We start from the raw sequence: 15472 nt of genomic DNA, 5'->3' as shown, positions 1-15472 counted from the left end.
GAAGGAGCAAATATAAACAAGTCTCTCACAACTCTGGGCAAAGTTATTTCAGCATTGGCTGAAGTGGTAAGTACAGCATTTTCTTACCTGCAACAAACTTTCCATAGCTGGTAAAACCGGGACAGTAAAAACCATGGACTACAGTAGAATCGTTCACTGTTCTTGGCCTTGCGTTCTCGGCATGGTTAGCTTTATATATTTTGATAGATGTACTGTAGTCTGTGAATCTCATACAGCCTGGTAGAAACTTTATCTGCAGGTAGATTGAAGCATTAGTATATTTAACTGTGAATATACCTTGCAAAAGGAGCCTGTATTTATATAGTGGACATGCTGACTTAGCAAGCTTTTAGTTTTGCAGCACAATAGTTTTATTTTTATTTAAAAGAATTTTATAAAACTACTTGCAGGTTTCTTGGTTTAAATATTAAAAATACCACATGTAATAATTTGATTGTCACTGGCTTTTTTCTGCAAAGCTGAGATTTAATACTGTGTTAAATTAAGTAAGCATCTAGTGATCCAAACATAATATTCTAGGTTTACTGAAAGTACTTTTCTACGAAGTACTAACAACACTTCTCTGCTCAAATAGTACTTTTCAAAAAAACCCACGTTATTGCTGCTCTTCTTAAAAGTGAGTCCTCAACAAGTTGGGACAGGTTGTCTATACTTAAATGCTTCTGAGATATTTTTATGAAAACTATTCTCATTCATTGGAGTCCACAAGAAAAGGAAATATTTTTCAAGTTAACATGAAAATTATATATAAAGTCCTATTAAGAAGCTCACCTTGTGTCTTCTTCCTCTTATGCTTTCAACTTAGGATAACTGCACCAGCAAGGTATGATGGGCCTGAGTAGTAGTGGATGTTGTTTTTTTTTTTTGACGGACTGTAAAATTTTATTCTCTTCCCCTTGGAAGCAAAGAGCAGGGACAGAGTTATTGCAAGACTGATACTTGCTTTTAATTCACCTCTTGAGTGTTAAGAAGAGTTTTCATACAATTTATAATCAAGCCTTTTATTGCCAAGTCATATCCCGTGTTAAATGTTGTGTGGAATTAAACTCGTTGCATTCCTTGAAGCAAGATGTTTGCATACTAACTATTCATAAGTCAACAGAAGATTAACTAGTTGTTCTTTTGCATGTATCTCTGTAGCTGTGGAACCTCCTCTGATGGACTTCTGAGTACTCTAGAAAGTTACAATTATTCTAACAAAGTAAAAATGAATCTTCTCCTGGAATACTAAGGTTTACTGCCTAGATTGTCTGAGAATGGTATTAGAATATAAACTTTATATGCCAGAAGGGTGGTATTCACACACAGGAAAACCTTTCTGAAGGTAGTGCTTCAAGGGAATTCTCTGGGCTGCTTATCATCATTAGATACTTGAATAGTTGCATGTTATCTAATATTAAACTCAATCGCTTGTACAACTGAGGATGGGTCACCCCTCCATTTCACTAGCCTGTGTATATAATGTTATAGTTCTTTTAGGACCTGTCCTGATTGTTATATCTTAAATTTTCATTTTCCAGTGAATGTGTATTTTTCAGTAGTGTGTTCTTTCTTTGTAGAGTAAAAAAAAGAAGAAGACAGACTTTATACCATACAGGGATTCTGTATTAACATGGCTGCTTCGAGAAAATCTAGGTATGGCTAATTTGCCTGTGCCAGTATGGAAAGAAATTCTCACTAAATTTTCTGAATGTTTTTGCCTCATTTTACTTAAATTATGGGATTAAGTATTTTTAGCAGTCAAATTTGAGTCATATGTTCTACCCTTTGGTAAAGTTGCAGCTCCTTTTTTTATCCTATGATTTTGCATATTACTTAGTAATATAGGATATAGTTGAATTTTACAGTTTATAGAAAATACTGATATTTAGTAGGTAATTAGTGCCTAGACTCTGCATTGCAGTTTCATCAAAAACCTTACCTGTTCATTATAGGTGGTAACTCCAGAACTGCCATGGTTGCTGCTTTGAGTCCAGCAGACATCAACTATGATGAAACTTTGAGCACTTTAAGGTACTTTCTTTTAATCTGAGATTGGTAGGGTTAGCTGTTAGCTCTAATACCCTAAGGTTTGAAGGATAGGATGTGGCTATTATGCCTTGAACATCTGGGGTGAAGAAAACTGTATACTGCAAGAACTCAATTGCTCTGAAAGGGGGAAAACTAATCTTTTGAACATGCTTACAGAGCTAGGGATTTATTGCCTACACTTTAACCTGAAATTGATAAAACTCATCTTCTGCTATACAACTGCAAGCTAAATGTCTTCTATGTTGCTACATTCCTGTGTTGCATGTGAGCACTTATATGTTCAGTATAAGGAGAACAAGGTTTGTTTTGGCTGGTTCCAGATATGCTGATCGAGCAAAACAGATTAAATGCAATGCTGTTATCAATGAAGACCCCAATGCCAAGCTGGTGCGTGAGCTGAAGGAGGAGGTGACACGGCTTAAGGATCTCCTGCGTGCCCAAGGGCTGGGAGATATTATTGACAGTAAGTAGATTAAATAGACCTTGCCAATCCTTGCCATATTGCAGCTGGTCTCTCCTCTTGCAGAGAGAGACCTGAACCTGTGAGAGAAAGGAGTTTAAAATGGTTAAGTGTAGGTGCTGACGTGAAATTTTGCACGCGCTTCTACAAATGGTAGCCTCTTTTTAAACAACCCATCATAAGATCTTCTGAGTTAATAGGCCACCTTCAAACTCTCAAGGAAAAGCATGCTGAGTTGGAGTTTGGTATTTCTGTAGAAGCGATTTATTGTAATAGAACTTCATTAAAGAATCACCTTGGTGAGTTATGAAGGCCATTTTGTTTAGCTGCTATTAAAAGGAGAATAGTTGTGGTATAGGAAGATAAGCTAATTTCATACTGAGAGAGGAGGCATCTTTTACTTCTACTTGAGGGGCAAAAGGTGATTAGTTGATACCTGCCTCCAGTACTGTCCTTGCTCAGAAAGGAAAAAGATGCATACGTAATTCCTGTTAGACAGCACCCTGAATGGTAGAGCACTTATCATCACTGAGCAATTAGCTGTGAAGCAAGTGCTTGTGAACTAAATAAGTTCTTTTGGGGTAAGATTTGGGGTTAGGTTGGCAGAGCTGTACTATAGGAGGTTCCACACTTTCTAAATATTGATTTGCTTTGCCATCAATGTTACCTCTTAAAGCCCCAGAACAAATTTGTGCCTGAATTATTTCCTGGCCCTCACTCCAAATAAGGCGAGCAAACTACAATTTTAACTGCCACATTCTTTTATAATAGGAACAGTAGTTTAGTTCCTAGTGAGGAAGATGGCTATAAAAACACAGCATACATTCTTGTAGATTAAATTAATTCTGATTTGCTGTCTAAAAGAAAAAAAAAAAAGAGGTTCAATGTGACTTAAAGTGAATGTTGCAGTAGTTTCCGACTCGTCAGTGCTTATTTCCCTTATTTTCTGTGTGTTTTCAAGAGAATGGGGTCAGAAGACAATGAAATGCAGGTGTTTTCATGCTTGATACAGTGTGTATTTCTTTTGCTTCTAAAACAAAAATGAAGTGATGATGTGTTACTGAAAACTGTGCTTTGTTTCTCTAAACATCAAGTAGTATTCTCTTCCCTTCCCATGTCACTGAACCTTGAACTTTGATCCTTCTTGTATTTTCCCTCCTGCTTCCCTTCAGTTGATCCAATGGGAGATGAATACTCTGGAAGTGGAGGCAAATGTGTGTATTGTGTGGTTCTCTTCTTAACCTGATTAACCTGGGTCAGCTTTTAACTGAGCTTTGCATGCCAGCATTTCTCACAGGGAAATCCCAGACAGAACACTCATTGTGGGATGTAATGCAGTTTTGTGGAGGCTAGGTTAATTGGCATTTCTTGTTTACTTGCTGGCAGAATATAGAGGGAGGGTGGTAACTCTTTAGTCTGTTTTCATGACAGCTAATGGTTTTGATTCAAACCAGAAAATCTTTGTCTCAAACCTTTCTCAAGTTACTGAATTAAAATAGCTTCTACTTGCTTGGCTTCTTTGCCTTTTAACTTCTCTTTTCTACATAGTATTTGTTGTAAATGTATCAGTTGATTAACTTAAAATGAAATGGTATTGGTTCCTTCTGGAGACTAAATTTTTAATATAGTCCCTTTACACAAGGAAAGTGTTGAACATCATCTACTGATGACAGTCTCTTATTTGGGCTCTTAAACTTGTGGCTATCAATGTAGTTGCTTTGCAGAATGGAGCCTTGTTATCCTTCTAAAGAAAATATTTTCAGTGTGAAGAAACTGATGCAGATCAGCTTAATAGGGTTAGAAACATTCAGTTCTATCGACTGCTTCTGCGAAAGGGGCATACACATAATATATTGCAAGAGAAATGTTTGAATGTCCGAAATGTGTTCTTGGTAAGCTTTGGGTTGGAAGATTTTGTTTTAAAGTTTTCAGCCAGGCTTCTCCACCCTCACTGTGAAAAAGTCTCAACTGGAAGAGATCTGTCTGAAATTTCCTAAAATTGAAGCTACTGGTGGTGTAAAGACTCATCCTGGCCTTGTCTCGCAGTCTGATGCTGCTTCCAGTGTGTGCATATGTCATCTGTGTGAAAGCTGCAGCCTCCAAAACAAGTGTGCATGGTGTTGAGGGTTTTGGTTCTCTGTAGTCACAGCAACTGCCAAAGCTATTGCAAGCGCCCCTTCCTTTATCTCCAGGAGTGCATGCGTCTTGGCCTTTCGAGACTCCTTCCTCCCTGCTCTGCCATGCCTGCTTTCCTCATCCTAATGGCATTCTCATTCTTTAACCTCCTCTTCTTTTGTTAACCTTCCACTCCTGCTTCCTGTATTTGCAGATGGTGGTTTTCAAACTGACTTGATGCAATCATCAGTTTCATGAGGTTGAAACAGCAGTTTGAATGTGGAGTGAACTAGGGCATAAGGCTTAGGATAGCAGAATTGTTCAGAATAGGAGTAGAGGAGATGTAGGAGGACATACAAATTTATGCAGTGTCTGGGTGAGCATCTCTCTTTATTTTAAGTCTTATTGGTAACACCGGTTTATGGTGAAGCCCTTGTTCATAATGTGCAAGGTCTGATTTGACCTGCTTATTTCCCAAGGGTCCTTATTTCCCAAGGGTACTTATTTTAAAGGATTTGTTTCTGAACTAAAATTTTAAACTATCGAAAGTGTTAAAACTGAGCTAACTAACTGTCTAATATTTCCATGTTAAAAGATTTTTGTGATTAGTTTCAGGGTATGGTTTACAGACATATCCAAGAAGTCAAATTAAATCAAAATAAGTTGCTTCTGGGTAGTCTTTTTTAAATCAGTGATGTGCCTTTTCCTTCTGTCTTCTCTGCTTCTCTGGAAGGCATCTTCAGGCCTCCAGTTTTTCAGGTTACACAAGTTGCCTTATTATGTTTTGTTTGTTTTTAAATCCTTCCCCTTCTGAATTAAGACCAAAAAGCTTTTAAATACCTTCCGGAGCATATAACTCTTAGCAGATATTTAACCAGTTATGTATCTTAGATTTCCATTTTTCAGATAAGGAAGGTCAAAGGGAAACATAATGATATAATTGTGAACTTGTGTTCTTTCTTCCTGTCATGGACTGAGCAGATGGTTTATATACTCACTATCCTGCGAGAATTTGAGGAGGGGGTAGTTCTTGGTTATTGTGGTCTAGGTATTTCAGCAGCAGAACTACTTCTAGGATAGATATCTACTTAATCATCCTTATAGATTAAAGGAGTCTGGAAGAGAGTGTTTGTTGAATTTCAGGGTGGGGTGTGTTCAGACTTAAGCCCAAAATATCACTCACCTCATCAGTATGTCTGCTCCTGGTCTCGGCTCCATATTGCTCACCAGTTTATTATTTGGTTAGGAACAGAGCAACTTAACTAGCCAAGTAAGGGGTTTCCTCTGAATTATACAGTGTTTTTGGTGAATGTGTAATGTAACTTTTCAGGGTTTCTTTCTTAAATACTGTGTCTTAAGCCAGTCTTATTTATAATCTGAAGGGTCTGAATTGAGCTATTTTTATGTCATGGATACTAATATTAAAGGAATTGTTTCAGAACTGCCATCTAAAAATTACAAAACTTGTCTTGTTGCTGCTCAAATGCTTTCCTCTTACACTGGTGTTTCCTTCCTATCTTCCTTTTTCCTGTTCCTTTCCTCTTCCTCTTTTCCTTTTTTCCATCCCTCTGCCTTCCCTTTGTCTGCCTTTCTCTCCCAGATTTGAAAGATTTTCAGAACAATAAACATAGATACTTGCTAGCCTCCGAGAATCAACGTCCTGGCAATTTTTCCACAGCCTCCATGGGGTCCCTCACTGCATCTCCATCCTCCTGCTCTCTCAGTAGTCAGGTGGGCTTAACATCTGTGTCCAGTATACAGGAAAGAATCATGTCAACACCTGGAGGAGAAGAGGCAATTGAACGTTTGAAGGTAGGTATTATAGATTAAGAAAGCTATAATTTTGGTCTTTTTCGAAGCTAAATAGCTGTGAAACTGGGAGGAGTCTCCTTCAGCAAACATAGCCAGTATATTACTGTTTCTGTAGGAAGTTGTCTGAAACCCTCTTGCACCTTAGAAAGTGCTCTTAAGTGAGGTGAGCTAGAGACAGGGTTCATGCACAGCCTTTCTTTCGTGATTATTAGGATTTAATTGTTGTCTGGAACTACAACTGAATTTGTAAATGGCAATCTTTGTTTTTGTTTACTGGCCATCTGATACAGTGAAAAATTATGGGAAATTTGATCATAAGTGTAGACTTCAAGAGGCCTGGTTGGTCAGCACTAGTGTGGACTAGGTCTGACTAGCCAATGCAGTCAGCTTTCAGATAACCAAATTACCTCAAAGTTGAGAAAAGGAGGCAGAATAATCCTGCCACTGTTGTATTCACCCAGCCCCCACAGATTAAAATGTGAAGCACACAGAATAGCATGCTTTATCCAGACAATAGCAGCCTTGTCCAAATTCTGCATAGAATTGAACAGCATCAAAATTGCATTACARTGAAGTATTTCTTCATTTTACCAAAGCCCCCAGTCTCCATGGGCGGGTGAGTGGGGAGTCCGTGTTGAATCCATGCTTTTTTCTCATTTTTTGTCCATGAGAGTGCCACAGGGATCGGAATGGGCTGAAATACACACTGCATATCCCTTTCTATCAGAAACCTGCTGTTACCATGGAAATAATGGTGTGGTCTCTGCAGTCCCCTGGCATCCAGTTACTGAATGACGCCTGTAAACCAGATTTAAAAAAAAATCCTTAAGTGGTTCAAACTAAAGTGTGAGCTAGCTGAAGTATTTTTTCTTCTCAATTTGCCTTCAAGACTATCTAATAAAAAAATGAATGAGTTGTTATGAAATAATAGAAAAATGTGAAGACAACTTACAGATTTGAACTACGGGGTGCTTTTTGTACCCAAAATTAAACTGAAGTGTAGAACTGAGCATGACCTTTAATTGCTTTGTGTATTAGTGTAGAGAGAACTTTCTTGAGAAGGACTGTAAAATAGCTTCTGGATTTTTACACAGGAATCTGAGAAGATCATTGCAGAGTTGAATGAAACGTGGGAAGAGAAGCTGCGGAAAACTGAGGCCATTAGGATGGAAAGGTCAGGAATCAGAAGTGCTGTAGATGCTTTCTAGCAAATGRAGGAGAAGAGAGGTGTGGGAAAGAGGAGGATGTTCCTTTGTTTAAAAGCAATGAAACAACAGTATAGCACTTAATAATAATTCTGCTACTCTTTGTATTATATATAACAGTAGAAGCAACGCTGAGAGAAAGCCATGTTCTTTCCTATATTTCCTACAGTTAGTGTTTAGAGTTGTAATTCAGTTAACATCCCGAGTTACTACATCAGCTTCTGTTGTGAAACAGCATGTAGTCCTGTTCTTTTTTCTTACTCCTTTCACTTTCTGTTGCAGTCCAAAAATCTGACCCTAAAGTTGAGCAGGAAAAACGAAGCTTTTGATACCAGAGTATCTAAAATTATGAAACAAATCCAGCTTTTCAGCTATGGTTTGAATTCTGTCTTAGAGTGGCAAGACAGATGGTTAAGAATCAAGTAAGGACTTTAATTGGGTGCAACAAAACAGGATTATTCGTTAGAATTTTAAGTATTTACAATATATGTAAGGGGAACATCTCTGCTTGGGAACAAGGTGACTGAGCAGTCTGTAAAGTCATGAGAGGTATAGAGAAAGCGGATAATGATTATTCACTGGCTAATACAAGAACTAAAGGAGATTAAATAGGACTAACAGGTGGTGGATATGAAACAAATAGGAAGTTGTCACAACACATAGCTAAGCTATTGAAATACGTACTGCATGACGATGATGGTAGGAGTTGAATTCAAAAAATGATGACAAGAAACTTGAAACAAAAACAAACTAACACCCACTTTGGAGAACTTTTAAAAAGAAATACTGCCTTTAATTCTGGAAATATCTTGGGAAGAAGTCAGGAGACTGTGAGAATACTTCGGGGAGATATCACTGTGTTTGCACTGTTCTTACACTTCTCTGTTGGCATTACTGTTGAGCTTTGTCAAAGCCAAGAATATGGTGTCATACAGACACTTCGTTAGACCCAGTACAGTCCTTTTATATATCTTAAAAAGCAGAGAGCGCTTTTTAAAAATAGATCAGAAAAAGCTGCTTAAGTCTTTATAGATTGATGAATAGTGGTAGCTCTTTTTACCTGAATTAAATGTTTAAATTTAGAACAAACTTTAGCCCTCCTTGAGGAGGCAATGAATGTAATGTCCTAAAATCCACTCACATTGTGGTTATATTATTGCACTAAAACATAGTGTTAATCCTATGTAAAATTTTTGCTGTTGCTGTTCTGCAGACTTGTAAACTCTGGGACTAAAGTTCACGAACTTAACCTATTGCATTATTAAGTAGTGTCAGTCCTGGTTGTATGGTCAGTGAATAGACTGGTTGAAAGCTAAGAATTGCATCTTCTGAAGCCTAAAATATGGTAAATGTCTTGCTTTTCCCATTCAGGGAGGCATTGTTGGCAGAAATGGGAGTTGCCATTCGTGAAGATGGAGGAACTCTGGGAGTCTTCTCACCTAAAAAGGTAGAGAAGGTTGATACTAATCGCTGAATCATGTCCGCAAAAGGCTGATCAACTTGGCAGATGACGGGGGATCTGCCAGTCACACAAGGTCTTATGTCTGTGTAAGGTACAGAAGGATGTAAGCGAGGTTTGGACCCTTAGTCATAAGCTCTTTTTGTAATACCTTTTTAACAGTATCTTTAATGTTAGAATATATCAAACGCTTTGTATCTAGAGATTATTTCACCCATGACAATGAAGTTGAAGGCTGTTATTCACGCAAATGACATGATGTAGTACTTAATGCTTTTAGCTATGTAAAGAATATTGTCGGCAGTAGCTTCCACTGATCGTTAAGGTGGGGGAAACATGTGCCAGCATGTGCTAGCTTAATACAATGATGAAATAGGAGCAGCGTAAAAAGTTCAGTGGAAGACTTCTAACATCCACAAATGCTTGAACTCTGTACTCCTCCTTTAGAAAAATCCATGCTGTCAGTAGTAGTCTCTGTGCATATCTGTTGATTCAGTAGCAACTCAGAAATGCTGCCTCTTAGATTGCTGTTGCCATTTACTGCAGTAGTTGGCTCTGACTTTCATGTACTACTCATCTCCGAGATAGCCAGAAGAGTGTTAGTCTTGTTTGGATGCTGTTTCTTGAATTTGTTCGTTAACCTTTCCTCCCCTGGAAAAAGGGATTGTAATCTAGTGAGCTAATGATGGAACAGGGAGTGCAGGGAAGAGAATGTTTCTTTCAGTACATGTCAATAGTTGAAAGAAGCAGAACTGTGAAGAATGAGGACATAAATCAATGCCATAAATGTAAAATGATGAAGTTACTAAAGAAGTTTTCTATGCAGTTAATGCAGAATTATTAATTAAAGAACTGCAAAGAAAAGAACCCCCTTTCTTGTACCTCAGATATCTTTGAACAAATAACACAGGCTAATATTTTAGCCTGAAACTTGCATATGCAAGTGTTTAACAAACTTTGATCTGAGGATAAAGTGGGGCCTATCTAGAGGCATTATATAGAAACATGGGATGGCAAAGTTGTTTGATTTTTTTTAATCCTTTGCTTAAAATAATGTTGTTATGTTTTGGATAGGTAGAACTCTAGTTTGCTTTTGGTATATACTCCAGAAGCGTCTAAGGTTTGTAAAGGCACTAATTCATTGAGTGTTCTTTTCTTTTACTTCTAATGTTATGGTTCCTAATCTCCTTTTAGATTTTTCCTCAGAGGCCATCAGCTCTTTTTGACTCTTTTGATGCATTTTCTGCTGACCAGGTTTGTGTATAAATGCCATCTGGGATAAGTAGTTGCTAGTAGATAGTATATATTTTTTCCTCATACAGGATTTATTAGCAGAAGTAAACCTTCCAAACTCCTGATCTAGYCATGTCTGCTTCTGTTCCTTGCTATCCTTGCAGTTCAGTTTCAGTAGTTCTCCCTCTAGTAATTGTGGCTGCTGTTGTAAAATTTCAGAGCTGTAGATAGAAAGTTTGAAGTTGTTTATAAAGACTTTTTGCTTCTGAAGTACCAGTATAAATCTGATCATATGCTACTTAGGACAGTGGTATATTTTTACCAGCTGAGCTGTAAATTGAACTGTGTAAGGTGAATTTTGCCTACTTTGTGATTTAAAAGGTATTTGCATTATACAGCCATTGCCATCTCTACTGGTTGTGCCTTTGGTGGAGCAGGGAAGATCCTTTAGTTCATGCCTGAGGAATGCTGGACAGGGGAAGGCTGAAAACATAACTGTTYTGTGGCTGAATAATAAATCTCAGAATGAGTGAATAGCTTGTTTTACCAACACCGTTTTTCAAATTGCTGAGCTTTATTTCTTACAAAGCTCTCTGTCACCTATTTAGACTTTAATTGGAACRTAGTATATAAAGTCAGATGCTAAAACATGCATGTCTAGAGTACAGCATTGATTTCGAAGTGCCCAAATGGTACAAGTCATAGTGCTATTTATAGCAGTTGACTATGTCCGGGATTTTGTTTCTCTCAAGTTTTCTCTTTGGCTGAAGAGCTTCATACAGCTTCAAATGTTTGTTTTTATGAAGTGAACAGGGATGACAGTGTGGCACATCTTCAGGTGCAGTTCTGGGTGCTCTATTTTTAGGGGTGAATAAGGTGTCTTTTTCCCCCTCTTTTTGTCTCTGTCATTAGTCTGCCACTGGGCCACAGATGATCAGACTTCTTTATTCAAAGAGAGATTCTGTCATTAACCCCTAGTAATTTTTGAGCTTCCGTAAACTGAGTGTTATTAGTGTATCCATTAAGTAAACTTCTTTGCAGGTAGAATAAGTTGATGGAAGCAGTGTTTCCAAGGGATCCTAGCCTTTTTTTTTTTTTGCTTAAGTTATTCTAATTGAGAATAACAGAAGGAAAATGGGCTTACTAATATTTTTATCTCTGTTTTGTCATCTTTTTTTTCTTTCATTCTGTTTAACCGTTTTTGCCTTTTCTTTTGTGTTTGTGTTTACTGCTATCTCACTGGCTAGATTTTCACACCAAGGCCATGTGACTTGTTTGCTGATTCCAGTGGTGTTTTTTCACCAAAGAAGGTTGGTTTAGTAACTGTAGTGGATTTGAATTTAAAAGAACTTTAGATGAAGAGGTCTTTAGCTGTTTGTATCAGAAAATGTTGGTAGTTCTAGATTTTCTTTTGATGTTAACGGACTTTGCAAAATGGAACACCTGGTCTGTATTGTCCAAGAAAAGCCAAAGTGATTCCACATCAGTTTTTAAATACCACACAAACATCATTTTCTGCTGTTGGACTTGCCATAGAAAAGTTTACAGAGACTTTACAAGGAATCATTATTTTTTCAGTCACAGTCTTTCCACCCCGCCTTTGCTTTTTCTTATGTAAAATATCAGCCAGTCTGAGCTATAGTTCTGCTGTTACTTTGTGATGCTTTTCAGTACTGCAAGATGTTGTTATGTTTGGAGAAGATGGATTGTGGAATAACTTGGTTATTTCTAGCAAGACTGCTGAATTAACATACGCTTTCCACAGCTATAGGAAGAAGCCTGAAAGTAGGTGCTCAGTTCTTAACTAACTTTTCTCTTTTGTTTCAGACTCCTCATCTTGTAAACCTTAATGAAGATCCACTCATGTCTGAATGTCTGCTTTACTACATCAAAGATGGTATTACTAGGTGAGGGTGGGTGCTAATACACTCTGAAGTCCACTTGGAATTTAAAAGGGTCTTTTTTCCAAAACTTGTTGTCAAGACCTCTGGAAGAGGAGAGGTGGGCTTTGTTTGGACTCCAGAGAGCGCTCTCTGGAGCACTAAGCCATGTTTGGCTGCTTGGTTTTTATATTCCTGGAGAGCAAATGGAAAATAATGCACAGACAAGTGCTGTTCTATAATACTACTCTGACCTGCAACTGACCTACTGAAAAGAATATCTAACCTGTAGAGAGTTCAGAGCAGGATGATGAGAATAGCTTAGAGCTTAGGAAATCATGCTGAGTTTGAGTCTAACCATCTGATACTAAAAATGTGTATGGTAGTAAGTAGAGCAGGAAGATGAGAAACATTAGGGTCAAAAACTAAGTTTGTTATTTTTACAAATGACAAGTATCTAGAATTGCTCAAATATTTGAGGTTTGGAATGGACATAAACTTTCACACTTCAGGGATACAGTCAACCTCTAGCTGTCTGGAAACTAGATGAAACTGTTCATAAAATTCGAATTATTCAATAAAAGTCTAGTCAACTATTTTTGCTGCTTTCTTAAAGTGCAGGTGGTGGTCGCTAGCAGGGCTGATCACTATATGCCAATCTAAATGGATCACTGGAAGTTCCTGTCCCTTTGTCTCTTTCTGTGTCCCTTTGCTAAAGGGAGGGGGGACTTAAGGGGATCTGGATGTCTCAAATCCAGAGATGTTTACCATTGCAGTTTCTCTTTAAATGGTGTGTTTTAAGAGAGAAAATTTACCTTTCCTTTTCTCCATGCATTGTCTTCCAATTCATGATAAATCTGGTAACTCTTCTACAGCCCAGAGCTAAGCACTGTGTTCTAGTTCAAGTCTTTAAACTTGAAGGATAGTCTTAATCATCTAGATTTTTCTCTGGATATTTCTTGGATGTATTGTTCTACACAAACTTGCAGAAAGTGTCTGAGTTGTTCTTGAAATGTTTTCTGTTGGATTCAGAGTTGGCCAAGCTGATGCTGAACGAAGGCAAGATATTGTATTGAGTGGGGCTCACATTAAAGAAGAACACTGTATCTTTCGAAGTGAGAGGAACAACAATGGTGAAGGTGAAAAACTACTACTCCTAGCTAAATGTTGCTGAATTTTTCATTCCTCAATTGGTCAGGGAATACTTGTATTTGAATGTAGGCACAAATATCTCTTTGCTTGGGGAAATTGTCAGCTTTGACTAGCTTGAATCTTGGGGGAGTGAAAAAAGGTTGTTTAAGTATTATTAGCTTCAAAATATTGATATTTGAAATGGAGAGGGAAGAAGTATTTAGACTGCTTGGAATATGCAGACCTTCTAAATATATATTCAGGGAAGTGAACTAATATTTTTAGTTGGATGTAATTAACTGGCTGTTAGGGGCAAAACTATGATCACAGTGTGTTACTGAAACTACAGAGTTTAAAACAATCTTAATGTTTCAGCCAACATGGTCCCTCTTCCACTTCTAATGTGCAGAGGTGTATATTGCTGAGCACCTCTAATTTAGAGATGTCTCAGCAGCAGTGGAATGCTGATAGCCTTTCAGGATGAAATCTATTATGCATTCTATATGTGCTCACTAATTTCAAGGCTGAAATGAACTGGAAAGCACTGAAGATGCTGAAGTTTTAAATCATTATTAAAACCTCTATAATGAGGTATTTGTCAGCTTAATCATATTGCAGGCTCTAGTCAGTATGACAGTTAAGTTCTCCTCTTGGTTAACTATAAACATGAAAAATCAAACAAAGTAACTAATAATTACTGCCTTCAATATTGAGATGTCAGTAGCATTGATTCTCTGGTGGGGCTTTGTTTTATTAACCAGCATGGCATCAAGGAGTGATTCACTTGTACTGTGTTGTGGTATTAGTAGGAAGATAGCCAGAAAGCTTTGCTGAAAATGAGAGAACTCGGGTTTGTGCACTTCTGTGTTTCTGTACGGTGCTCTCTAAAGTCTTACTTGTCAATGTTGTTTTCCTCATAGTTATTGTTACTTTGGAGCCTTGTGAACGATCAGAAACCTATGTTAATGGCAAGAGGGTAGTGCAGCCTGTGCAGCTGCGCTCAGGTAAGAATTTTTTGAATAATTATTTTTTTTTGCAAACTGTCCATCTAAAAATCATCTGTAGCTGACATTTACATCTTTTGTAGAGAACACTGAGTGCTGTTAAATATCAGGAGTGCTACCTTTTTGGAGTACAGCTCTTGAACAGAAGCTGGTACCATTTTTCTCTTGGCAACAGTTCCTTTTCCTTTACTCTTTGCTGCGCCAGCTGAAAATGTACTTAAATATTCACTGCCACACAGCATCCTGCTTGTCCTTCTGCTTACCCTGATATTATTCTAGTACATTCTTGCCCAAGCCTATTGCCCTTGGCAGTCTCAGTGAGACAGAACAGACAGACTGCCAGCTGCTGATGGAAAATTCCCAGCTTCCTGGCACAGCTAAGATGTGACTCTCTGCAGGAGTACAACAGCTTCTCTTTCCTCTCATTTGGTTTCCCACTCAGTCCCCTACTTTGCTTTAGAAAGGCATGCAGGGGAAGGAAGGGAGGGAGTGACTTCCCTAAATTATTAGTTTTGGCCTATCTGTATTAGCGTCCTTTTCAAACCATGATGCTTTCTGTGTCCCTCCCCCTTTTTTCCAGTGGTTAAAAACCACCTCAATCATTTGCACCAAGTTATAAATGAGAATCTGTATGGAACGAAGTGTGACATCAGCAGAAGACAATGAAGGAGGAATATTTTGTTCTGTGCTTGCGTATAGCTCATACTGAAAATTCTGTTGTTCAGCAATTACTTTCTTTAAAAAAAAGTAGATTTTTTCCTTTTCTTCTGCATCTAGATAACTGAGTTACTAAAACATTTTAAATGGTGTCTTACATCTTCAAAAGCCTGTGCTTTAGTATTGTTTTCATAAGGATGTTGTTTACTCTGGAGGTCTCTTTACTAGAATGACTTTTTTTTTTTTAACTAGGGTAATATGTTCGCTGGGAAAGCTGAGGCATTTTGCTATGTTCTGTCAAGTGCATGTTTCAGGTTTTGTGGGCAACTGATGTCTCTAGGGTTTAGTTGAAAGACTGGCAATATTATGTTTCTTTGGCTCTTCCCTTAGTGAAAAAGAAGCTTCCATAAATCCCATTCATTAGGACTCAAGTAAAACCAGTACATGTAAACCACATTAAAAAA

At 37.8% G+C, this 15472-nt stretch overlaps 1 protein-coding gene across 9 annotated transcripts in view; it reads left to right on the top strand.

The window, feature by feature from the left end:
* The window catches only part of KIF1B (kinesin family member 1B), a 98406-nt gene that overhangs the window by 31434 nt on the left and 51500 nt on the right, over positions 1-15472 (top strand). For 3 of the 9 annotated variants that reach the window (XM_026073972.1, XM_026073969.1, XM_026073974.1), the window contains exons 9-19: positions 1-66; positions 1581-1656; positions 1956-2034; positions 2373-2515; positions 6306-6439; positions 7534-7613; positions 9016-9091; positions 11584-11646; positions 12164-12243; positions 13249-13355; positions 14268-14351. In XM_026073972.1, the coding sequence (XP_025929757.1) occupies positions 1-66; positions 1581-1656; positions 1956-2034; positions 2373-2515; positions 6306-6439; positions 7534-7613; positions 9016-9091; positions 11584-11646; positions 12164-12243; positions 13249-13355; positions 14268-14351 (988 nt within the window). Of the gene's footprint in view, positions 67-1580; positions 1657-1955; positions 2035-2372; positions 2516-3684; positions 3727-6227; positions 6440-7533; positions 7614-9015; positions 9092-11583; positions 11647-12163; positions 12244-13248; positions 13356-14267; positions 14352-15472 lie in introns of all 9 variants that reach the window. The other 6 variants (XM_026073968.1, XM_026073967.1, XM_026073966.1 and 3 more) reach the window with 2 other exon arrangements.

The sequence above is a fragment of the Apteryx rowi genome, unplaced genomic scaffold (genome assembly GCF_003343035.1).
Source record: "Apteryx rowi isolate R43461 unplaced genomic scaffold, aptRow1 scaffold_38, whole genome shotgun sequence".
In the NCBI taxonomy this organism is placed as follows: Eukaryota; Metazoa; Chordata; class Aves; order Apterygiformes; family Apterygidae; genus Apteryx; species Apteryx rowi.
Note: the sequence above shows the minus strand (reverse complement) of the source record. Positions and strands in the feature narration are given on the sequence as shown.